Consider the following 26,397-nt stretch of genomic DNA (forward strand, 5'->3'; position numbering starts at 1 on the left):
TCCAATTGTTTGTTAGTATCATCCTAGATGTAGGGTATCATGAATACTTTCTGTGATATGTGTTAGCAACACTGCAGCGACATGGCATGTAATCAAGGCCATGTGGCATGTGCTGTGTAAGGAGGTTTAGAAGTGGTGTATTGATTTTTTCATTCTATTTATTATATTGATGGTAAATCAACTTAAAAACATGAAAATATTTACGAACGAAAATAATCCATTATCGCTAAAGCTATTAATATCGGCAAATTTCGCTCAGAAAGATGTAATTTCTGAATTAACTAATGTAGAAGGTGAGTTTAGGTTAAGTTTTCCATACGGCAGGATATAAACGCGAAGAAAAGTATTTTTGAAAATTCTGGAACTTATATAAATGTCTTCTAAACTGAAAATTTTAATTAACTATCACTAACGGTGTATTAATAAATTTATGAAACATTGTCATGTTATGTTGTAACAAGTTTACTAGGGCTAGGTTTATTAAGTTATATTGATTCTTTGTCTGGTGTCTTATATTGTAATTGCGGTCAATTTAATTATGAATTCATTTCATTTCTATTTAAAATGGGAGGTTATATCTAAGCGAACAAAAAATATTGTGTTTAATCCTATTTCTGCCTACGAAGCTTTTCTTCCTCTGCAAGTCGTTCATTTAAAGAGCTTATTATGTAGAATGCCATTTCCATATGATATGAGATTGCAGTTTTATGACGACATCTGAACCTCGTCATTTAGGCGTAGGTCTAGGCCCCTATATCAAGCGTGATATTTCATCATCAGAAAAAAAAAATCTCCATTTTCGTGTTCGTGTTTTTATGTAGGCCTATAAATGTTGATTTACATTTTTGCTTTCTGTACCAATTTTCCGTACTTCTATACTTCTCCCCAATCGTATTTAATTCTACAATCATTACTTATAAATCTTCATGTAGGCCTACAATTCCGTATAGACTACTGTATATATAATGACTTTTTAATTAGCTAATATATTTTTGCATTTTTATATCATATTTTTCGTGAAAGAACCAGTCTTGAGAATTGTGGTGGACTTAATGACGAAGCACTATGCTCAGAAAAAAAAAAAGATGAAAATTCTAAATTTAGGCTCTGACGATCATTCACTGTGCCACAGGATAAAGTTATCATAATTTGTGGCGCATAATATGGTCGAAGAAGATTGGAAGGAAATTTCTAAAACTGATTAATGCTTCGTGTCGTCATCATCATCATTCTTATCACCATCATAATTATTAAGAATGTTCCTGTTTTACAGGAAGTATATCTTAAGGTTAACTGGTAGCCCACACATTTTACTTGCTGTAACTACATAAACTACAGATGAGGAAAACCTTAAAAATAAATTTGTTTAATTCTGTATAATATTTTTACTTGGCCCATCTTAATAGTGTATTGGTAATGATATGTTTATGCTACGTTGCAAATGTATAAGTGAAATTTCACCATAAGTAACTGTTCCATTTATAGAATTAAACCTTTAAAGAATAACTGTTTTCTGTATAAAAATTAATTGATTTTAAACATTCGAAACAGAAAACAAATTTCCCTTGCCCAGATGCGATCTCGGTGATTACAGAGTCCGAACTAAAGAATTCCCTACATATTCTATTGAAAATTTGAGGGAAATAGGTTCTTGAACAAAGCCATTAACTCTGCATCCATTTTTCAGTCAACTTTTCAGTTACCCCTTTCTTTAATTCCTTTTCATATGCGTGACGACGTACTTATTGTAGCTGCAGATTTGGTTGCATGTGAACTTCGCCCTGTTGATGTAAACGAACTAGGCACAATGGACTCATTGGGGAAGTAGTCGAGCTAGTCTGGCCTGTGTAGGCCTATATTTACATATTTACAGCCTATTTGTACATAGGCTGTATTCTCACAGATTTTATTGCACAGGCCTAATTATATTATGTTGTAATGGGCATTACACAGAGTTAGTCAGACCCAAGTTGTCGGCATTACTACAGAAAACCATGTGGTTCCTTTTTGATGGGTTTTCCGACTTATTTCCACTGAGCCTAGTGCAGAACACAATGCATAATTATCCGTTTGCTAATTGTTGTACTAAGCGGCAACACAATTCTACTGGCATTTTGCATTGTTAGTCTGTTAGTGAGTTATCCGAACTGTAGTGAGAAGTATGTATATTCAGCCATAGTTAGATACGCAGTACAGTAATGCAATTCCCTCGTTGAAATGTATTTACCAAACAAAAAGTCGTAAGAGTTGTGTTTAAAACTCAACTTGTGGTGGAATTTGTCATAGGTACACAAGCATTGAAACTGTGTTAAAATATGAAATAAATGGCGAGAAACAGGTTCTGTTCTCGATGAGAAGAAATGTTACCTATCCTAAGTATGGTTAAAAGTACATCTTTCTCAGTACAATTCAGACACCTCACTAAAGGAGATTGACAATGCACAATACCAGCAAAATTGTGTTGTAGGCCTCGTACAAATGGTCCTCCAGCTTGGAGATTGGGTGAAGGGCTAACAACCCATCACTGTAAAAAACAGGTTGTTACGAATACATACAATAAGCCTCGGAATGGGACTGGCACAACCACAACAAAGGAATAAAAAGTTCTGTATGGTTGTGAAACTTGGACTCTCACTTTGAAGAGGAACAGAGATTAAGGGTGTTTGAGAATAAGGTTCATAGGAAAATATTTGGGGCTAAGAGGGATGAAGTTACAGGAGAATGGAGAAAGTTACACAACGCAGAACTGCACGCATTGTATTCTTCACCTGACATAATTAGGAACATTAAATCCAGAAGTTTGAGATGGGCAGGACATGTAGCATGTATGGGCGAATCCAGAAATGCATACAGAGTGTTAATTGGGAGACCGGAGGGAAAAAGACCTTTGTGGAGGCCGAGACGGAGATGGGAGGATAATATTAAAATGGATTTGAGGAAGGTGGGATATGATGATAGAGTGTGGATTAATCTTGCACAGGATAGAGACCGATGGCGGGCTTATGTGAGGGTGGCAATGAACCTCTGGGTTCCTTAAAAGCCATTTGTAAGTAAGTTTATGCCTATAACTTGTTAAAATAATTTAGTAAATAAGTAGTCAGAGTATCATATGTAGCTAGTCGGTGATGTATGCAATGAAGGAGGAAAGAAACTGGCCACTCTACCCCATTATCTCCTGGCTTAGTTGCTTCATAAGTGGAGCCTTGTTTGTATCACTTGTGAGATTCAGATCTGTCTTCACTAAACAACAACAATGACATCAAATCAGCTAACTAACTACGGTGATAATCATATGAAAAACAAGTTCTGGGAAATTGCCATCTTTTTACAGTAATAGGCTATTGATCACAGTTTCCCCTGACACTTTTGAAGGAAAGGCAAGGAATGATTAATAAAAATGGATACTCTCTACAGCATGTGATTACCTTATTTTGTAAGCAAATGTATATTATGTTCTTTTAAAATCTATCACTTTTTTTGCATTTCAGCACCAGACATTTTTTTCTGATATCTGTTCTCTTTGTTATATGGAGAAGGATATTGAGAAATGGAGTGTCACCTTTTTTTCTGAAAATGACACAAAGTTAGATTAGTCTGCTGATTCAGATGCAGTACATAAGTAACAATGTATTTTAGACCTGAGTTTCCTATGTAATACTGATGGTCTCACATAGAAATAGCTAGGCTACTAGCATAGCTCAGGTGGTAGTGCGTTTCCTGCTGATCTAGACCTTTGCTCAGGCGAGTTCAATACCTTCTTGATTTTTCTGAGATTTTCCCCAACTGCAAGACAAATATCAAACGGGCGTCGCTTCAAGTTTTGTGTGAGGAGCCAAGATTTTTTTAGGGAAGACCTTACAGGGTATATTGCATGGCATACTCCCTCCCTATTTACTCTGAAATGAACTGTTTTCTCATAAACTAGACTAAACCTTGGCAATAAAAAAAAAAAAAAGGATTTAAACCATGATATCAGATGCATTATGTTTTCTCCTTTTCTTTGTCACAAATAGAGCCAATATCATGGGAATTTTTTATGGTCAAGTTTACCCCGCTTTACAGTATATTAACCAGTTTCCACACATTGGTATAACTTCTAACTTCTTATCGTACTTATGCAATATGTAATTTACATGCAATTGTTGTTAATATGGTGTAGTTGCAAAGAAATTAACACACATTTTATTGATAAAGACATTTTAATTTCAGTTAACAAAAAGAAAAAAATTTACTTTTATTTACAGTACATAACAACCACTAATGTAGCTAAGGGGTAACACAGTGGTTTCATTTGAGCAAAGTCATTAACTATCTCGTGTTTTATTTCTTAAGGTTTATAAAAGTAAAATATTTTCATATTGTAAGTACAGTTCACACTTCTTTTTTTCCTTTAGTAGTGTACTCAATTGTTGTTGTTTAGTGAACTGTCCGAAGACAGGTCTGAACCTCACAAATGATTCCAACAAGGCACCACTTATGAGGCAACTAGACCAAGAGGCAATGGGGTAGGGTGGCCAGTTCCTGTTCCCCTCCATTGCATACATCGCAGATTAGCTACATATTACAGTACACTAATCAGACTTCAGAACTGAATTATTAGTTGTTTTTTTTTTTTTTTCTAAATGACGCCTCTGACGTCAGGTAAGCACATGGAGAATCCTTGGCCTCATCTATCACATATTCCGCCAACTCTGAATAACTTAGTAGTTGATACAACGTCGTTAATTAACCGGCTAAAAAAATTACTAAAGAGAGCTAACCTCTTATTATGTTCAAGCATTAAGTAAGTAAATATTCAATATTATGATGAGTGCTGAGTCCCTTAAAGGAACACTTAAATTCAAATGGGATGAAATGTTTTCTATTAATTAATGTATTTTAATCACCGACACTACTAGGAATATTGAAATTCCTAATTTATTTTGTTTTTTCTCTTTCAAGTTCTAGTAACATAACTTTGTGCAGCATTTGAAGTTTGTGAGAAAGTTACCAGGAGGCAAAGTGTCTTGATTTTGTTTAATAGTTAAGTACCTAGCCTAGTCTGTATAGCAATTATCTATGAATTAGAATGATATGGGTTCAATAATTGTATGCGAAGGCAGATTCGTCTCTTCTGTCTCTCTCCATGCATACTTGCATTTGTTTCCAAGACCCACTTCGTGTTCTATGAAATGGATAGTTGAGATTTTGTCTATCTGTACATCATAATTAGGCTCTCATAAATTGTACGTAAACTCGATTATAACGTTATTTGCACAATTAACTTTAAATTTAATTAAATAAATAAATCTACCCTTTTCTATTTAATGTACATTAACAAAATGAAACATAGCTTATTGAGTGACAACAATGGTAAATACCAGTATTTATACAGAACAGATCAAAATGGAAGTGTTTTTATAATTAATGACTGTTTGTCATTTACCATATGCAACCAATTTACTGACAGAGCCCAGGGTACGCCACAGGAGACTGGTCTATACTGCAGCATGATGAGATGAGATGATGATGGAGGTTTGTTGGTATGTCACAGGGGAACCAGAACTCCCGCATGAAACTCTGTCACTTGCTCAACACAAGTTATAAATCTTAGGGATCGAACTTAGGTCCATGGGATCAAAATAAAAGTAAACGATTATGTATTTACTGGTACAAAATTTTTGAATCCATATATGGACATTTAAAAATTCGTAATAGTGGCATAATACATATTTTAGGATTTGTTCACTTTTTATCACTACATTTTTAATAGTGAAACATGGCTAGAATAGCACACAGTATTGCTGCTTAAGCATGTATCCATGAAATGCAGATCAAGAAATATTAAAACATGGAAAAAATATTTATGTAATGAATTAAATAAGACATATACATTGAGACACAATAAAAGTTAAAATATAGAACACATGCTCGTTATGTTTTAGATTCTAGCATGAAGAATCAATGGCGGATTCAGGATTTCCTGAAGGGAGGGGCTAATTATTTTTCTACTATTGTCGCCAGTCCTGTCAGTGCTAGGACTAGCTATTGTTCACGAAGTGTATACTCACCCTTAGCAAACTATTTGCTGATGTACAAGGCAGAGATAAAACTGTTGGATTTAATTTCATTAAAGTAAAATACATATGCGCAAACTAAGAGAAAGGTAGAAAATAGGAAAGATTGGAGAATGCTGGGCTTGCAGTGAAAGACCTGCCCATGGGCAGAACATGTATGTATGTATGTATGTATGTATGTATGTATGTATGTATAGTAAAATAATTACATAGGCTAAACTTAAATGTAACTATTGTCATATCATTCTAAGGGGAGGAGGGGCGAAAGCCTCCCTTAACCCCTCCCTGGATCCGCCTATGTGAAGAGTACATAAAGCTTCAACAAAGTCACTATTCAAAACTGGCGCTATTTTTCCTTCACCATTCCCTTTACCCAAGAATTCTCTGATAGTGTAGAAATTTATTCAGGAATTCCATTGTATCATTTTGTCTTCTTTATTACTATTATCATCGTACATACAGAGTTTGTAATTCTCTTAAATCACAAGTGAAGTTCGACTATACCACTTTTTGCATCATGACAATCACATATGGGTAATGTACATGCCCATTAATTTTCTTCCATGGTGTTGCTGAAATACATTTTCTTCCCAATATTTCATCATCACTGAAATTCGAATGTTTTGGCTGCTTTTAGTAATGTTCTTGTTAGCTGTGATATTCTAATAGTTTAATTTTCGTTATGCTTCAGACAGAACTGTAACAAGAGAAATGGAAATGTTTAGTTGCATATAATCTGGAAGTGTTTGATTACATTATAGGAGATTTTGGCAACTTCTTATAGCTACAATAAAAAATAAAACATGGATCTTTTCTGGTTGAAGGGTATTCACTGAGTATAACGAAAATGTGTTTTTTCTTCCTTCAAAATTAGAATGGTTCCAAAAAGTAATAATTAATTAATTAGTGAAGTGACTAAGTAGCCCTGCTAAGAAAGGATTCACTATAATATCCAGTTTGTTAGCCTTACTTACAAATGGCTTTTAAGGAACCAAGAGGTTCATTGCCGCCCTCACATAAGCCCGCCATTGGTCCCTATCCTGTGCAAGATTAATCCAGTCTCTATCATCATATCCCACCTCCTTCAAATAAGTTCATTTTAACCCTTGTTTTCTACGGTTTTAGTAAATGGCGCTTGGCCCACTATGGTTCTGAACCCTTCATATTCGCCCATACATGCCACATCCCCTGCCCATCTCAAACGTCTGGATTTAATGTTCCTAATTATGTCAGGTGAAGAATACAATGCATCCATTTCTGCGTTGTGTAACTTTCTCCATTCTCCTGTAACTTCATCCCTCTTAGCCCCAAATATTTTCGTAAGAACCTTATTCTCAAACACTCTGTTCATCTCTCAAAGTGAGAGTCAAGTTTCACAACCATACAGAACAACCGGTAATATAAATGTTTTATAAATTCTAACTTTAAGATTTTTTGACAGCAGATTAGGTGACAAAAGCTTCTCAACCGAATAATAACAGGCATTTCCTATATTTATCCTGTGTTTAATTTCCTCCCAAGTGTCATTTATATTTGTTACTGTTGCTCCAAGATATCTGAATTTCTCCACCTCTTCGAAGGATAAATCTCCAATTTTTATATTTCGATTTCGTACAATATTCTGGTCACAAGACATAATCATATACTTTGTCTTTTCGGAATTTTCTTCCAAATCTATTGCTTTACTTGCTTCAAGTAAAATTTCCGTGTTTTCCCTATTTGTTTGTGGATTTTCTCCTAACATATTCACGTCATCCGCATAGACAAGAAGCTGATGTAACCCTTTCAATTCCAAACCCTCTGTGTTATCCTGAACTTTCCTAATGGCATATTCTAGAGCGAAGTTAAAAAGTAAAGGTGATATTGCATCTCCTTGCTTTAGCCCGCAGTGAATTGGAAAAATATCCGATAGAAACTGGCCTATATGGACTCTGCTGTAAGCTTCACTGGGACACATTTCAATTAATCGATCAAGTTTCTTGGGAATACCAAATTCAATAACAATATTATTATTATTTTTCTCTCTTAACCAAGTCATATGACTTTTTGAAATCTATGAATAGCTGATGCACTGTACCCTTATACTCCCATTTTTTCTCCAATATCTGTCGAATACAAAAAATCTTATCAATAGTCGATCTATTACACCTAAAACCGCACTGATGATCTCCAATAATTTTATCTACATATGGAGTTAATCTTCTCAAAAGAATATTGAACAAAATTTTGTATGACGTCAACAAAAGTGATATTCCTCGAAAGTTACTACATTTAGTCTTGTCCCCCTTCTTAAAAATAGGTACAATTACGGACTTCTTCCATTGTTCTGGTACAATTACCTTTTCCCAAATAGCAAGTATAAGTTTATAAATTTTACTAGATAATGCTCTTCCACCCTGTTGTATTAATTCTGCTGGAATTTGTTCAATACCTGAGACTTGTACTTTTTCAGATTTTCTATCGCAATTTCGACTTCAGAAAGTGTGGGTTCTGGTATAAATGGCTCAGCAGTTAGTATTTGAATTTCGTTGCAATCATTTCTATTTGGCCTATGTACATTTAGTAGTAGCCCAAAATAGTTTTTCCATCTGTTCAGGATTTGTTAACCTGCTGAATTATATTCACTGTAGTTACTGATGTTAATCTTACAGATGCACGATTTCAGTCTCCACGTCGTCTTCCAGTTCTTGAACTGGATAGTGGTGATCGTCTCTTCTCAAGCAATTCAGCCAGTTGTTTTTTATTCCCACCTCAACAAAGTTCCAGAGTATTAGTGGACCAGTGGCTAGAATGGGAAGCTACACAGTTGCAGGTAAGCATGAATGAAGAAAGTTGCAGGAAAAACGTTACTGGATTTTTTTGGTAGAAAACAGGTCATATAATAAAACACTCACTCTGAAAACTATGCCACTACATTGGAAGCTATTTCTATAGATAGTAATTTCCACCAATATTGAGTAACCATACTGTTCATCTAGTTGTTTTTGTAATCGTGAAAGCCAGGTTAGCAAACCTACTTAAGTTTTACAATATATGAATTTAAACCAGTGTCACTCTAACCTCCACAGATAAGATCCACTTTGTGGCAAAAATTGTACCATGGAATATTTTAAAGACGGACCATCCCAGCCTTCCATAGAACAATTCCCAGAGAGGAAGAAGATTTAGAAGTGCATGGTATTCACAATTTAAGTGACTTAAATATAGTCTCTCTGGTGATAAAACTTTTTGTTTTTCATGTCGATTATTTGGCAGTGTTGGTAGTTACGTTGAATCAATTATTATTAACGGGTTTAAGAACTAGAAATAGCAATTCAGTATTTTCAAGAACATGAATGTACTTCTCTTCTCATCCGAGTGCTTTGCAATGCTGGCAAGAAGGTTTACATTCTAAAGAAAGAAGTGTAGCAGAGATGATTTCTTGTTACCACAATCTATCATAAGTAGTTTATTCATACTAAATACATAAAATCGTTTCATTCATTTAACATTGCCATGTAAACAAGACTAAATACACCTAAATTGACTCTGGATATAAAAATTACAAGATATCAATTAAAATGCTGTTGCGATTTTCTTTGGTCGAATATAGATTTTGTGTGAGAGAGCAAGAAACTTTGTGATGATTGCGAACTAGTAACATCACGAAGGTAAGTTTCAATTTATGCTTAATCATTGAGACCTATAAAAGTTACTGCATCACGAAAATCTTATTCTGAAATAATTTTGTCTAACATCAGTATCATCATCATATTCCAGGCACGAAATTAGGCCATTGTTGGCCTGTTTCGGTTCCAGCTATACAGGATCCAATAGACGTTTCTGTGGACGTCCAGGTCGTCGTCGTCCTTGAGGGTGGTATTTTAGCATTTATTGGGGTGTATGGCCAGCTTCCATACGAGAAATGTGTTCAAGCCATCTGTTTCTGTATTCTGTAATTTTTTCTTCTAATGGTTGCATGTTGAGTTCCTGCAGTATATCCTCGTTCCTCTTGTGGTCCAGATGTGTGTATCCTGCAGTTCGTCGCAAATATTTCATTTCAGCTGCTCTTAATCTGCTGATATCTCTTTGTTTCAGAACCCAAATTTTGCTTCCATAGAGGAGAGTTGGTAGTGCAAGGGTTTTTTATAGTTTTATTCTGGAATGTTTCTGTACTAAACTTGGTTTTAGGGTATGGTTTAGCAGTCCTAATATTTGTAAAAATTTGTTAATTTTTCTGCTTACATCATTCTCTCCTTCGTATGATATATTACATCCCATCTAAAATCACATTTTCAACAAAAATTTTGCTTCGGATTGGGTTTGTACCTTCAAATGCCATTTTTTTTTTTTTTTTTTTTCTGGTGAAATCTTCATGCCATGTTCTTCTATGATTTTATTTAGTTTAAATATACCCATCTGTAAATTGTCTTCGGAGTTTGCAACTAATACTTGGTCTTCCGCGTATCATAAGTATACAGGACAATAATAAATGAATGAAACAACTTCATGGACATTGATGCTAGATAACTTCAAAGTTGAACACAGCATTGTTAAATAACAATTTTAAAAAATGCTACTCACAGAGTCAATATGATGCCAGATCACCACTTAAAGACAACACAGGACACACTGACGACAGATATACATTTGTGTTTAAGATGAAGTATGAATTTATGCCTGTGACTTCCGTGCAATATTCAAACTGTGCACTAAAGCTAGATACAACCTGAGTAGTCAACAATACTATTATTGAAAGAAATATAGTTTAAAGTAACACTTTATATTGCAGCCTGTGCTTGCTTTTTTCCTGGGAGCAACATCGAAAGCAGATGTTAAATTAAGCACTCAGCTGAAAGATCTTCTGTCATTCCTCAACTCTGCCCTCTCTGGAAAAACATTCCTTTTTGGGGTAAGTAATGAACATTCACAAGTCACATAACAGAAGCAAACTACATTAATTTAAACTGCATTCATTACAGCATCAGTAATTAAAGAATTGAGATAATCTTGTGTGTACTTACGTACAATTTGTGTTACATTTTTATGCTAACTTATAATAGTTACAACAGAAATAGTTAGTTTTTGGTAATGACATCAGATTAAAAATTTATTATTGAAATTGCTGTAGCCTATTATTTACAAATGTGTCATTTGAAAATAAAATTAATTTATCATCTTGTGTTTTTGTGTGTCTTTCTGTCTCCCACTCCAGTGTGTGTTACTTTTTTAAAATGTGCTTCTCCTTTGTGCTTCCCAATATTTCGACGTGATGTCTTCAGCTATTTGAAGGGCTGTGCAGCTTACCAGATTATCCATATCCATTTCCTGCTCCTGACAGCATAACACTGCAAGGAGTGTTAATGTGCCCATAACCTCTACTACTCAAATCCCATTCTCATCTTCCCATGGTGCACCCTATTTTCACAAATGAGGCTCTGGGGACCAAATAACAGCAGTATAACTGTCACATCAAGTATATAATCTTTTCGCTGTAAGAAAAATCCTGTACATTCTGTTTCATGGTAAACATTTCCCGTTACTCGTCAAGTAGGTCTAACCTCACTACTATGCATTCATTTGCTTAAGAAACATTACTTTATAATTACTGTGATTAAAACTCATTTAACTTATTATGTACATTTAAGAGTATTTGTTTTTCTCCGCTTTTGAGAAGGTTTCTACTCTTAAGTTTAATAACCAAGCACACAGAGGATGCAGAAGCCATACTTCAGTACCACGTGCTTATGTGAACAACTACGAGCTCAAGTGACGCCAGCTTGTTACAAAAACAGACTACTTCGGTATTACTGTTTGTATTCATCCATGTCCATAGTACATAACAAAATATAAAAGTAGCTTTTCTTTTACATATTGTTATACATATGAGTGAAGTTATATGTTTCATTGTATTTAACAACTAGAATTTAATTTTTTATTTTCATATAATACAAGATGATAGTTTTCAAATACGAACTATATTTTCCTGCGTCGTGTGAGTGTTTTGACTGTGAGCCAATCACGGGTATGACAGCCACGTGCTTTTGTTTACATTAGGATTTTTCTTACAGCAAAAACAGTATAGAGGAAATGCTATACTAAAAACTACAAATGCTGACCTACCATGGCATTAAGTGTCCCCTAAGTGGCAAAAAGAGGGATACAGTCGATGGATCTCTCTCGGCTAGGTTAAATTAACCCGCTGACCAATGGTAGGTGTGGCCCTCCATACATATTGGGGATTGAGAATGGATGGTGCAACCATCAATTCATCAAAATAAGGTGTCCTTAACATAACGGTTGCAGATTGCTCAAATGAGATGCCTCCCAAAGTAAAATATTCTGGAGTAATAGTCCTCCAATCAGATCTCCAGATGGAGACTACTTTAGGAAATACACATAATGATTCTGTGAAAATATTGCAATGGAAAGCATGAGGCTTAAACCATGCCGAGAAAACAGAAGTAGCTAAATTATTACTTAAGGAGGATATTGATGTGTGTGGAATTATGGAAGCTAACATATTAGAGGACCAAAAGAAACTTTTCAATATGACAGGATATGCAACTTATGTTTTCGTCAAAACTAGACAGATGACTAGTGAAATTACAGTTGGAGTCAAACATAATTTAACAACAACCTTAAGATAACAAAAAATATGAATGAAACAGATAAAGTAGAAATTGAAAAATTAGATTTATGGAAAAATAAGGAACACTTCATAATATATTTTGTTTAGAATCCGCCAAATAATTCTCCAGATTTAAACCATATTGAAATTTCACATGAAACTATAGTACTGGGAGATTTTAATATGCATTCCAAATAATGGGGTTATGCAGATATCAATGCTACAGGCAAGAACATTGAAGAGTGGTTGAATACTAATAGATTAGAATTAATATTTGACAAAGCACAAGAAAGTACATATTTACACCACACAGACTCTACAACTAATTCCTCATATCTTTCAATATTGCATATAGAACACATAGGAAGATATCAGAATCTTTGGGTTGAGATCACAGAGCAATAAATGTTTTTTTTTTTTTTTTTTTTTTTTTTTTTTTTTTTTTTTTTTTTTTTAAATCTATCCTAAAGTTTTCCAATGAAAATGATTTCCAGTTTTCAGTGAGTGACATAGAAAAAGTAATGATACTTGAGATCTACTGAATGTGTGTGTTCGTATGTTGAATTATTTTTAAAGTTGTGTCTAGCTGTATATAAAGGAAACAAAATATGTAAATTTTTATGAAATTCGACAATATGTGAGCTAAGGATTATACTGTGGCAACCGTGCTGGAAGATTCTAGTTGCTTCAGGAGTGCGCATGCGTATCCAGCATGACACGGGGTGAGAGGGAGGCACGGGGACGGGAGCTTGAGCTTCGGTGGATGCTGAGGCACAGCACAGAGCAAGGGAAAGAGCTACGGGCCCAGCGCGGAGTGAAGGGGACTGACGTAAGGAAACGTCTGGAGCCTGAGTGTTGTGGAGGCCCAGAAAGTTCGTGAGGCAGAACAATTGATTTAATAAATAAAAGCGCAAGCAGTCTTCAGCGTGAGTCAGTCAATAGTGAGAGAGGGAGAGAGCCAGCCTTGGGCAGCAAGCAAGGTTCGAGTTAGTCTTCGGAAGTCAGTCAGTGAGTTTTGGCAGCTGTAAGAAAGCTAGCTAGTCTTCAAGCAAGGTGAACCTGAGTTCAATGTGCAGTGAACTTGAGTAGGTCCGCAACTGTGGCAGCGTCCAGGCAAGTGTGGCATATCCAGAAGTTTTTGGTTTGAAGTGCAGTGAACTGTATCTGAAAGTCTTTGGTTCGAAGTGCAGTGAACTGTATCTGAAAGTCTTTGGTTCGAAGTGCAGTGAACTGTATCTGGAAGGCTTGGGGTTTGACATACCGTGAACTTGAGTGAGTGAGCTAGAAGAACTAGCCAAGGGAAACGAACTGAGAACTGACAGTTTTGTTTTGTACATAGTGCTTTGTGAACATTAGTTGAAATTAGGAGTACATTGTTGTTTTCAATAATACACGTGAATTGTCATTGTCGTTCGGTGGAGTGCAATAATGACTACTGTATTGCTGTGTTGAGTGGAATACCCATTGTTGACAGGTGTGTGGTTAAAGTTAGAAATAAAAGTCACATCATTGTCGAACAGAAGTTACAATACTACAGAAGAGAAGAGAGTTCATTTTCAGAAATATAATTAGGCCTACCTGTTGTGAAATATCTCATTAAATTCTAATATAATGAAGTAAAGATAAAAATTTTGATTTTAGGTATGTTATTTTCTCAGTTATTAACATCATTGCAGTATACATAAGAAATAAGGTTGTGAATAACATTACTTACTGCCTCGTGGCACTATAATCTTTTTGCTGTAAGAAAAATCGTAATGTAAACAATAGCACGTGACTGAAGTGAGGCTTCAGTGGCCGCTGTTTGGCGCCATAGGTTCTCAGTACGTGTTCCTGCCTACTGTTGTACATTCTGTTTCATGTTAAACATTTCCTGTTACTCATCAATAGGTCTAACCTCACTACTATGCAATTGTTTGCTTAGGAAACGTTTACTTTATAATTACTGTAATTAAATTATCACATAACTTATTATATACCTTTAAGACTATTTGTTTTTCCGCTTTTGAGAGGGTTTCCACTCTTATGATTAATAACCGAAGATACAGAAGCCATACTTCAGTACCACGTGCTTACATGAACAACTACGAGCTCAAATGACGCCAGCTTGTTACAAGAACAGACTACCGCGGTGTTATTGTTGGTATTCATCTGCGTTCATTGTACATAACGATATATAAAAATAGTTTTTTTTTTACATAGCATTTTATATATGAGTGAAGTTATATGTTTCATCGTATTTAACAACTAGAATTCAATTTTTTATTTTCAAATAATATAAGATTATGGTTTCCAAATACGAACTATATTTTCCTGCGTCATGTGAGTGTTTCGACTGGGAGCCAATCACGGGTATGACAGCAACGTGCTTATGTTTACATTAGGATTTTTCTTACAGCGAAAACAGTATAGAGTTACAGTGTTGTCACACATCCTCATATTGTTAATCAGTCTCCAATTGTGCAACACCTAAACCTTTTTCTTTATCACTATCACTTTTTTCACTCTTTCAAAGAACTGCTTATATAATTGGATAATATGAATATATGTAAAACAGTAATTTAATGTATTACATTGTTGAACTGTCAACAAAACATAACACTCGGAAATTAACATGGAAAGTAGGCATATGATCTGACTGTGACAACAATGAGTGCTTGATCCCTTACATCACTTCTGGATCATGAATAGTGATTAGGCAAGGTGTTGCCGAGCTTCCACACATGCACGTTCTTCCATGCAGTTTCAATCACGACCTTATTTCTCATACACTGTATTGATGTTGTGACAGATATTACAAAAGCGTATGGTATTTTATATTGACATTGCCTTTTAACACACACGTTCACACATAGATATTGTTAATTATTATTTCTCTTACTAGGAAAATGTGACAGTAGCAGATGTGGCTATATGGAGCAGTTTGTTCCCACTGGCCACAGAAACAAAACACCAGAAAGAATTTTTGTCAGAACAAACACATGTTCAGCGGTGGTTTACACATCTCTTCTCTCAACCTCAAGTGAAGGTCAGTTTGCATAGGTGAAATGGCTTATAATTTAACAAGATTGAAAAATTGTTCATCAGAATCCAAAACTTATTTCCTTGTTAATAATTACGAACAGAAACATATTTCTAGCATCGGTTTTAGAATAATAGCTTATGATAACTTTTCAAGAAAATATAATTTTAATAAAAATTATTCCATATAAATATAATTTGGTCGAAGGCATAGTAACTATCATGACTGTTCCTTTTATGAGTTTTCTCTGTAAAGTTTGATTAGAATTTTAATATAGATGGTGGTTAATCCCGATTTTTTCCTGTTTTCATTCTGTCACTTTTACCATTGCTAATCAAGATGTATTAATTTATTTCATTAAATGAAATGGGACCAAATTCATCAAAACCTTAATGAGCTATAATAAGAGTTGTACCTAATTCTGCTGGTACACTCATTATACTGACTGGTGGACAAAATACAGATAAATTTTTATCATTTTCGTATTCTCGTTGACATAAAACTCATGATTTAGTTTTTAAGTCTTTCTTGTAGAATGTTCTCTGATTTCAATTCATCTTCCAGTAGGTATCTTAATTTATTTTATTACACAAAAGTAAATTTCCCTTTCTCTTGATTTAACATATTCTCATAAATTTAACATTCATTGTATTTAATAAAATTATGAAGTTAGTCTTCATTAAGTGTAATACACGTATGTTATTACAGAATATTTACAGCTATAAAATTCATCGTGAATAATACCCCACATATTCACTTTTATTTTATTTGCATATTATATTTAGGTGAATAATTTAAAATGGATAACTATACTTAAATATATATTTCACAGTCAGATTGAGCTTGAATTTAAACTTAGCTGTAAGTTCAGTTTCAATTTAAAATTTGCAGTTATTGACAGCTTTCTTGAAGATGGAATAATTTGTTTTTCCAACAAATGGAAATAAATATTTCTTTCGTTGGAAAATATTCTGTTTGGTAATGATACTAAACTTGTAGATGCCAATTAAAAATATTGGTCAATTTTTTTTATAATTGTACTAATTTATTTTTATTAGGAGGCAGTTGAAAAACTATGCCCAAAAGCTGGAATGGAAGCTTATCGCAGTTTAACGAATGTGACATGGTATCCAATTAATGTTATCAACAGTCTACCTGAAACTGCTCCACAGCCACGACTTCATTCTGTGACAAGTATTGATGTAAGTTTGTATATCGGTTGTTGCAAGTATTCAGATAAATTGAGAAATGCAGTAACTAAAATTATATTTCTTGGATTTTGAAAGAAAAATACGACAGCTTTTACAGCTAAAACTAAAGATTTTTGAATACACACAAGTGTTACGTAAACGAGTTAATCAGGTAATTTATTACACAAAAGAAAGTTTGTTTAGTTATCAATGTTAAAAATAAATTGCTTAATCCAGTCTTTAAAACATAAATTATGAAGTATTATCATGAAACATACTTAACTATTGTGTTTCTAGGGTACAACCAAAGAAGTTCCACTTTCTGAAGCAGAAATTACTGCTGCAAAAGAAGCTTGGGAAAATGGTGCTGCAAAACGAGCAAAACCCAAGCCTCGTGTTACTCCTGTGTGAGTGTCTCTACCACTACTTATGTCTTATACCTTTAATTATATACAAAGTGGGTCAAAAGTCACTTTCCCCAATATTCGTTCTTAGGTTTTATACTTGTACACATATATAGATGTCATAACTTAAACAAACGAATAGCTGGTATAATAAGTCCTGGGGTCCAGACCTGTGGAGTAACAGCGTGTCTGGCCGCAGAACCAGATGGCCCAGGTTCGAATCCCGGTCGGGGCAAGTTACCTGGTTGAGGTTTTTTCCGGGGTTTTCCCTCAACCCAATACAAGCAAATGTTGGGTAACTTTCGGTGCTGGACCCCGGACTCATTTCACCGGCATTATCACACCTTCATTTCATTCAGACGCTAAATAACCTGAGATGTTGATACAGCATCGTAAAATAACCCAATAAAATAAGTCCTGGGTTGGCAACCATGTTCATGTGTCAACTGTTTTTATGTTATGTCTTGAAAACAGCCCTCGTTTTGCCGATATGCAGTTGATATGAGAACAGGATGGAACACGACCTCATTTGTGTGTAGGATTGAGGGACTTCTTGAATCAGCAATTTCATGAATGGATTGGCCGTCATGGCACAACAGAATGGCCACCCAGATCATGTGACCTGACGCCATGTGATTTTTTTTTGTTGTGGGATATTCTGAAAAATGGTGTTTTTGCTCAGAAACCGCAGGATCTGCATCAAACAGTCATTCGTGAAAATCGGTGAAAATCGTGAGTTATGTTCTGCCATTGTAAATTAGTGTCTAAATGTTATCGAGAAACAGGGCCTCCATTTTGAACAAAATCTGTAAAGGAATGTGTAGTCAAATATAAATTGAATGTAATTAAATGTAAGGAAGTGTTTGAAGAAAGTGACTTTTGATCCACTCTGTAGATATAGAAACATGTGATTTTAAGTTGAAGGTAAGTATATATAGTTCATGGAAATTGGGGTAAATATGCAATAATTAAGAAACAAATTCTGTTCATACATGTAAACTGAAAAATATCTAAAAACCCTTTACTAAAAATGTTCTAAATGAAGGAGAAAGCAATAGTGGATTATTTAGAGAGTTGTAACTTGAACTTCAATTGTTGTGAAGTAAAAAAGTTACTTTTTCAAAGGTTAGTTCTTCGTTTGTCTTCAGTAGAATTAAAAGCTGAAAAGGTATTCCACTTCTGATGTGTAACTAGAGGAGACGAATCATAAACAACAAATGTGAGAGAGATCCTCCTAAGAATAAATATGAAATAAAAGAGCTATAATCCATACAGCTCAAGAAAGAAACCTCATATAAATAATGCAGTTTGTATCACTCCACACTCAAGGAGCATGACTTGTTCACAGCATCTCTATTTATGTAGCAAGTACCCTCAGCATATATCTCATTGTCACGGAGTGTTCAGAGAAATACTGTTCTCTTTCAAAATATAATACAATAGAGCTTTGTTTATCCAAGCCAAAGGAGCCATTTCAGATAACATGTTTTCCCCCTCTTCCCCCTGGATGGTTACTATTTTCAGTAGGACACTAACAACTGTTTAACATCTACAGCATGACAGAAGTGAGTACATGCGGAATAAGTTATCACTTCTCATTAAGCTGTAACTGATTCCACAATTCTTTGGGTAGATGGAACATGTAATACTTAAACAAAGAATAACTTTGATTCAACGGGGCCAATGTATACCTGTAAGAAAAGAACAAATGGTCTGAGGGTGTGGAAAACAGATTTCTCTTTGTATTCCTTAAAGGATATTCCCCCTCATTTGTAGCCTTGCTGTGGAGTGAGAACAAGACAGTGGGTAGTAAGAATAAAGCTTAAGTACTTTCTCAAGGTTTATACTTATGAGTATGAGCACTTCCTGTGATTATATACTCGTAACCACTGGAACATACTTATTTCCGTAAGAATAAAGACATTCTACCTAACGCGAATATATACTCATCTCTACAGCCTTCTTGATCGTTTAAAAGTTAGTATATACTCGTGTACCTATCCTCTTTGACCACATCTCACCGTGATGCTCAGATTTTTATAGACTTCACATGCTATCAGCGTGCTGTATAATAATTAAATAAATAAATAAAATAGTGAAATAAATAAATTAAATAAAGAAATAAGTAATCAATTAAATAAATAATTAAGTAAATAGTTAAATACATAAAATAAATAAATAAATTTAATTAATTAATTAAAATAAATGTATTAAATAAATAATTAAATAACTAAATAAGGAAATAAATAATTAAATAAATAAAATAAATAAATTAATTAAACAAATAAATATACTAAATAAATACACATGAAAGAGAAAATGAATCAGATAAGTGACGTTAATAAAACAGGAAACAAGAAAATAGTACTGGGAAATCGTCATTATGGGATGTTGGATAGAGATTACTATCCAGTTATGCTAATTGTATTTTATATTATGAAGCAGTTATATATATATAATTTTAAAGTTACAAGTAATTGCATTTTGCAATTCAAATTTTACAAAATTAACTGTAATCGTTAATTATATTTAACAATACAATCTAACCTTATAATTTGATAGTCATTCATATTTTTATAAGTTATGTTTTTTATGAATAACAAATATGTGTTTAACCAATTTCACATTCACTTTTGTGAAGCATTAAAGGCTTCTGAAGTTCACATCTTTTTCTATATTTTTCCATGAGGCACTACATCGTTCATAAATTATGCTATTTTTTTTTTAATTTAACTTCAAACTGAGCACAAATCAACAAATACTCAGAATTGAGCCTGCTACAAACCATACTTAGAATAACATGAGAACGAATTTATAAATATGAAAATATACTAGCTTTTATTCTTATCAAGCATGAGTATATATGCTGTACAAGATGGACGCTTGAGTATATTCTACTACACTTCCATGTTATGAGTATGTAATCAAAAATGAGTAGGTACTCAAATGTTTTATTCTTACTAACAAGAGTATTTACTAAAAAAAGTCCAGTATATACTATATACTCATGTTTATTCTTACCACAAAGTAGCTGTCTCATTGGCATTGAGGAAAGTATTAAAAACGTTCAAAAGAGTAGTTTTCTCTCCATTCTTTAGGGCTTTACTACTTTTATGTTTGACTACAGCACTTTGACCCACTTCACATTCTGCCTAATGTCACAACTGTAGGGCATACTGTAATATCTTCCTTTCAAATGACGTAATCTTATGGTAAATATATTTGAAATTAAATATAATGATTTATTTAATATAAATTTTGTTATTTTATAACATTATTTATTTGAAAACAAAAAAAAAAAATTGTAAAATGTAAAATATGATAGTGGACTGTATTGTTATATACTGGAGGTGTACTATTGTAGCTGGTCGATCATGAGACATTACAATTCGTGTATTTGTGGACATCAGATATCACATTTGAGTTGGATAGACACTGTAATATAACAGAGAATTCTGTAGGACCAAAAATTTAATAATCTTTACATATGTAAAATAAAAGTAAATGCTGGAGTTGGATGAAAGAATATAACGAACATATTAAATATATGTACGAGGGGGATCCAGGAAATAACGACCGTTTTGTTGTAATAATTAAAAAAATATATATATTTATTTGAAAAAACAAAGTCTGTTACATAACTGAAGCTTCCTTTACTTCTCTACATAATCACCACCTGCATTTAAACATTTGTCGTATCTGTTCACTAGCTTTAGAATTTCCGTGTTATACTCCTCTGCCGCCAGTTCATTAAGCCAGGTGTTCACTCTCTTCTTCAACTCTTCATCACTTCCAAAACGCGTACCACCCAGAAAGTCTTTCAGCTTAGTGAAAAGGTGAAAATCGCTAGGAGCAATGTCTGGACTATAGGGCGGACGATCAAAGATTTCCCAACCAAATTGATCCAGCAATTCTCGAGTTGAAGCAGCAGTGTGCGGGCGGGAGTTGTCGTGAAGAAGCACAACTCCTCTCGAAAGCATTCCTCGCCTCTTGTTTTGGATGGCTCGCTGTAGTTTTCGTAAAGTCTCACAATAACGATTTGCATTGATCGTAGTGCCTTTTGGCATGAAATCCAGCAAAAGAACACCTTTGCGATCCCAAAAGACAGTAGCCATGACTTTTTGTGTTGAGAGAGTCTGTTTGAATTTTCTCGGTTTCTTGGGTGATGAGGGATGATGCCACTGACATGATCGGCGCTTGGTCTCTGGGGTGTTGTGAGACACCCAGGTCTCATCACCAGTCACAATTTGATCAAGAAAGGTGTCTCCATCTGTGTGATATCACATCAAGAATGTTAATGCTGAGGCCATTCTCTGAGTTTTGTGTTGGTCACTCAGTTGCCGTGGAACCCATTGTGCACAGATTTTGTGGTAGCCAAGATGTTGCGACACAATTTCACCAAGCAAAGAACGAGAAATGTCAGGAAAGGCAATATGCAATTCGTCGAGTGATGTGCGCCTGTCTTGCAAGATTCTGTCGTTCACTTTAGTCTTCAGATCTTCTGTGATGAGTGATGGGCGTCCGGGTCGAGTTTCATCGTGGGCATTTGTTCGCCCATTGTTGAACATTTCGCACCATTTTCTCACATTTCTTTCATTCATTACAGTATCACCATACACTTCTTTCAATTGCCAGTAAATTTCTGCAGGTTTCAAATGTCGGGCATTCAAAAATCGAATCACACTCCTCACTTCACAGTCGGCGGGATTATCAATCACGTCGTTCATTTTGAAGTAACACAAAATGCACAATGGCGACTTGTTGCAACCAGTACTCACAACATTATGAGAACACATGTTAAGGAAGTCAGTTGACCTTCAAACAAGGAAGGGGAGTCAGCTGCGCGGCGGGTATGCACGAACGGTCGTTATTTCCTGGATCCCCCTCATATGTGATAATGCAAATGAATAGAATAAAACACAGGGAATAAGGAATTGCAGAATAATTAAAGAATTTGCTGCCATTAGTAGCAATTGGATTAAAGTCCAAGCTATAGCTCTTTATCTAAATATATGTTTTATCTCTGAGAAGCCCAGAGAAAATACCAATATTTAATCCAATGTGGAACCAGATCATAGCAAATAAAACTAAATGTAATTGGGAAACTCAGTAAGAAAAATATGTTTATTTACTAAGAGCAGCAACCACAAAAATTATCAATGAATGGTACAAAAATTTTATACTGATTATCATTGAGCGTTATCAAGATTGTATACTGGTAAATACAGATGAATTTTGATACCAGAAGAAGAAAAATCAGTCACAGCTTATATGCCATGTTTGAAATAGAAATGTTTTGTTGAGACGACTTCAACATCAAGCTTGGATACCAAACTTATGGCAATGGGTACTGCTTTTGTACTCAGCAATACACTGACATTCTCGACGACTCAAAATAGGCCATGCAAGCTGTACTGCATCCACGAACAAATAAAAACTTTGACATTACAATGTAGTAGATATAAAAACATTGCAATATACTTTGGTAATGAAATTGTGGATACAATATCCAAAGAAGATAAAAAATTACTATCGGCTCGAAAGAAGTTTGAGGCACTTAACTTCTTCAATAAAATAAGTAATAAATTCCTATAGATATAATGTGATCATAATAAAAATGTTGCTTTTGAAAGAACAATATGCAGAAAACTACAATTCTTATGTTTCTAAGGTCAGGACTGCAAAATTCAGACATTTAGAGCAAGAGCACGCACACAGTAACAGAATTCTATCATTATAGATCTCACATATCAGGAAGTTTACTTTGCAAAGTCTGTTGAAGTGAAACATACTCTCAAACACACAATATTAAAATGCTCATTACAACATTCCCTTAAAACAAACTACAAAAATGGATTGAACTCTACTGAAGAAATGGCCACCGAAATCTTGACTAACTCGGAACTTTGTACTGTAGCATTAGACATATACGGGGAATATTGTGAAATCCTTTTTACGTGGAAATGGAAACACGCAGCAGGAAGGAACCAAGCAGTGACTTTTATAGGGTATGTCTGTCAATAGATGTTGGATTCGTCCTTCGACAAATTTAATCCTATTCTGATAATATATTTGTAAGGAATTACTGTAATGATATATTGTACCATTTGTATTTATTATTGTATTTTGTGAAATTAATCTATTGTTTATTTCTTTAGATTGCCTGTACCTGGTGAACGTAATGTTTTGATAACATCAGCACTTCCATACGTGAATAATATTCCACATCTTGGTACTATAATTGGATGTGTTTTATCAGCTGATGTGTTTGCAAGGTATGTGCCATTCGAGATTCAGTAATGTACATTTCTCCTCCGAAAATACTAATATTTCTGTTGAATAATTCTATATGTGCATGGGCTATATTGTGGATTTGAGTGTCCATGCTGTAATTACGGAAGTGTTTGATATTTCACTAGTATTTTCATTCTTGAATAAGTGGCATTAAAATTCTGTCCATGTGTCACTAAGTTATCTGTTTTTAGGTTTTCTCGACTTTGCAACAATAACACATTATACATTTGTGGGACTGATGAATATGGAACAGCCACTGAAACAAAGGCGCTGGAGGAAGGTCTGTCACCCCAGCAAATTTGTGATAAGTATTTTAAGATACATGATGCTGTTTATCAGTGGTTCAATATCAGCTTTGACAATTTTGGGCGCACCACTACTACCGAACAGACAGAGTAAGTATAGCTTTCACAGTGTTATCTGTTCAATTAAATCTTTCAATTAGTGAGTGATTATTCATCCATATTAGCTCGGAAACTGAATTATCGTTTAGTACTACAGTGAAACCCTAATAATACATACCTGTTTGTTATGCTATTCTGCATTATATACTCTTTTTGTCTGCTCTCTTGATATACCTATATAAAACCATGTAAAATTCACCACTTAATACGCTCATCATCCCATTTAATACACTCTTTCATCTGCTGAAAATTCTGAAATATCTTACTTCAAAGAATACTAGAAAATTTTCTTGGACTTCTACATTTACCGCTAGCGTCCGCATATTCAAAGATTTGTGGGAGTCTGTTTGGTGAATACAATAGAATGGAATGCGACCCTTGAGTACCTGCAAGACTACTGTATTCAGAGCCTGTCCTCCTTGCTGGCAGTTTTAAATCGCATTGTCAGTGAAGACTTGACAAAGAGGAAGTGGAAGTGGTAGACATTCCAAATCCTTCTCGCAACAAAGCCCTTGCCATGGTGTTGGTGATTCATAGATTCATTAATGTTTCTAGTAGTCAGATTATTGATGTCACTTCCGATTTAAATCGTATGGAAAATGCAATTATTCATGGTACTGGATCAAGCGCAAGATAGAAAACAATTTTTGACTTTTTTTAATAAAGGGACACTTCAATTGATAAGACAGTGTATTTGTTCTGACATTTTCTGAAAGGAAAGAAAGTAAAGTAACCTTTTATCCTGCATAATTATAGTATTTAACACTTAAATTTCTTCAACAAATGTTTATGCTGATTCATACCTTTGTGTTAAAATTTAAAAAATCCAAAAATGACCCACTCCGGCTAATACATGGTTCCATATAATATGCTACTTTTATGCGGTCTCTTGAAGAAGGTCTTACCAAAGTTTCATTGTAATTATTAATCTTTTTCCTGCACTAATGATAAAAATGGTTGTCTTATCTACATATTCTTTCTATATTTTCATACTTTATGAGTGACACATGTCAACCTGATCAATATGATATAGTAGAATGATTTATTAAAAAACTGTTGTATACTGAAACTGCTTAGTAAGGGAAGCGTTAAGTCCAAAGTGATAGTATGTAGATCAATCGTTCGTCCAGTGTAGAATATAGAGCAGTTTACTGAGATTCTTATAAAAGCATTAAATTGATGCTCTGGAATGGGTACAGAAAAGAGCAGCAAAATTCGTCAAAAAGAGTAAGGGCTACGGATTCGAAAAGGTGAGTGAACTGGGACACCCTGGCAACTAGACATAAGAAAACGAAACTTTGTGCACTTTTTAAAGCACATTCGGCATGCATATGGGGCACAGAACCTGGCGGGGGGGGGGGGTTTTATAAGATATACACTTGACAGACTGACATATTACTTGAAGGGAAGTCACAGGCATAAAATTAATACAAGGAAACAGAGGACTGATATAGGAATGTTTTCGGTTTTAAATAGAACAATGGATAATTGGAACCAATTACCTGCAACGGCTTTTGAGGGCTGTCCCCTAAAATCAAACGATTAAAAATTAACTTATGAATACTATTGTAAATATCAACGGTTTAAAAAAAGTGCAAGCTACTGTAGATGAAATTTAATTCAGTAGAAGGAATTATTACTGTTTAATTGCTATAATCTATGATTATTATTATTATTATTATTATTATTATTATTATATTATTATTATTATGATTATTATTATGTAAATGCCTATTGTATTAGATTATGTGAAACTGCCACTAGGAATATGCCAATTTGCAGTTAATAATAAATACGTACACATATGAAGGGTACACGGGAAAAACGAACAATGTCACAATGCTGTTAAGGTTGATGTGATTATCTAATTCACTGTATTACTACAAACTTTAGTGTTATTTTTACCAAAAGTGGTAAAGAAGAATTAAAACCACGGTTACACTCAACATTTCCATTATTTCAAGTAGAAACATCAATAAATTTAGCAGTAATATACTGATATAGATCAATATCTCACCCTTAATGGAAATGTGACATTGTTCGTTTTTCCCGTGTACCCTTCATATAGTCTTATTTGATTTTGTTATACTTTTCCTTACAAATCAGATATATTTCTGAGCCAATATTTCATCCAGAAATGCATAATAAAACACAATTATAGTGAGAAAATGGAATTTCAGAATTGTAATATTTTACTTAACCACATTTTCAATGTTTAACCCCTTAGTGGTGTATATATAATCTATGTGACAGAGTAAATTTTATGTAAATAGGGTACTAAAATAGGATATAATATAAGGTTTACAGAAGAGAGAGATACATGCGCTGTGCAAGCACATTCACACACATACACACCTTTAACATGTATAGTATTTAAGACGAATTGCTTGCAAGTAAGTACTTCGATTTCTTAAAAC

General features: G+C 34.2%; 1 protein-coding gene across 2 annotated transcripts in view; it reads left to right on the forward strand.

Annotated features, from left to right (window-relative positions):
• The first annotated feature begins 79 nt into the window (after positions 1–79).
• Positions 80–26,397, forward strand: part of MetRS (methionyl-tRNA synthetase 1) — a 57,564-nt gene continuing 31,246 nt past the window's right edge. For both annotated transcript variants that reach the window (XM_069847934.1, XM_069847935.1), the window contains exons 1-8: positions 80–293; positions 8,708–8,868; positions 10,828–10,947; positions 15,551–15,694; positions 16,747–16,890; positions 17,176–17,285; positions 23,441–23,557; positions 23,768–23,971. In XM_069847934.1, coding sequence (XP_069704035.1) covers positions 170–293; positions 8,708–8,868; positions 10,828–10,947; positions 15,551–15,694; positions 16,747–16,890; positions 17,176–17,285; positions 23,441–23,557; positions 23,768–23,971 — 1,124 coding nt within the window. In that variant the 5' untranslated portion in view covers positions 80–169. The remainder of the gene's footprint in view (positions 294–8,707; positions 8,869–10,827; positions 10,948–15,550; positions 15,695–16,746; positions 16,891–17,175; positions 17,286–23,440; positions 23,558–23,767; positions 23,972–26,397) is intronic.

Source organism: Periplaneta americana, chromosome 15, assembly GCF_040183065.1.
Source record: "Periplaneta americana isolate PAMFEO1 chromosome 15, P.americana_PAMFEO1_priV1, whole genome shotgun sequence".
Lineage (NCBI taxonomy): Eukaryota > Metazoa > Arthropoda > Insecta > Blattodea > Blattidae > Periplaneta > Periplaneta americana.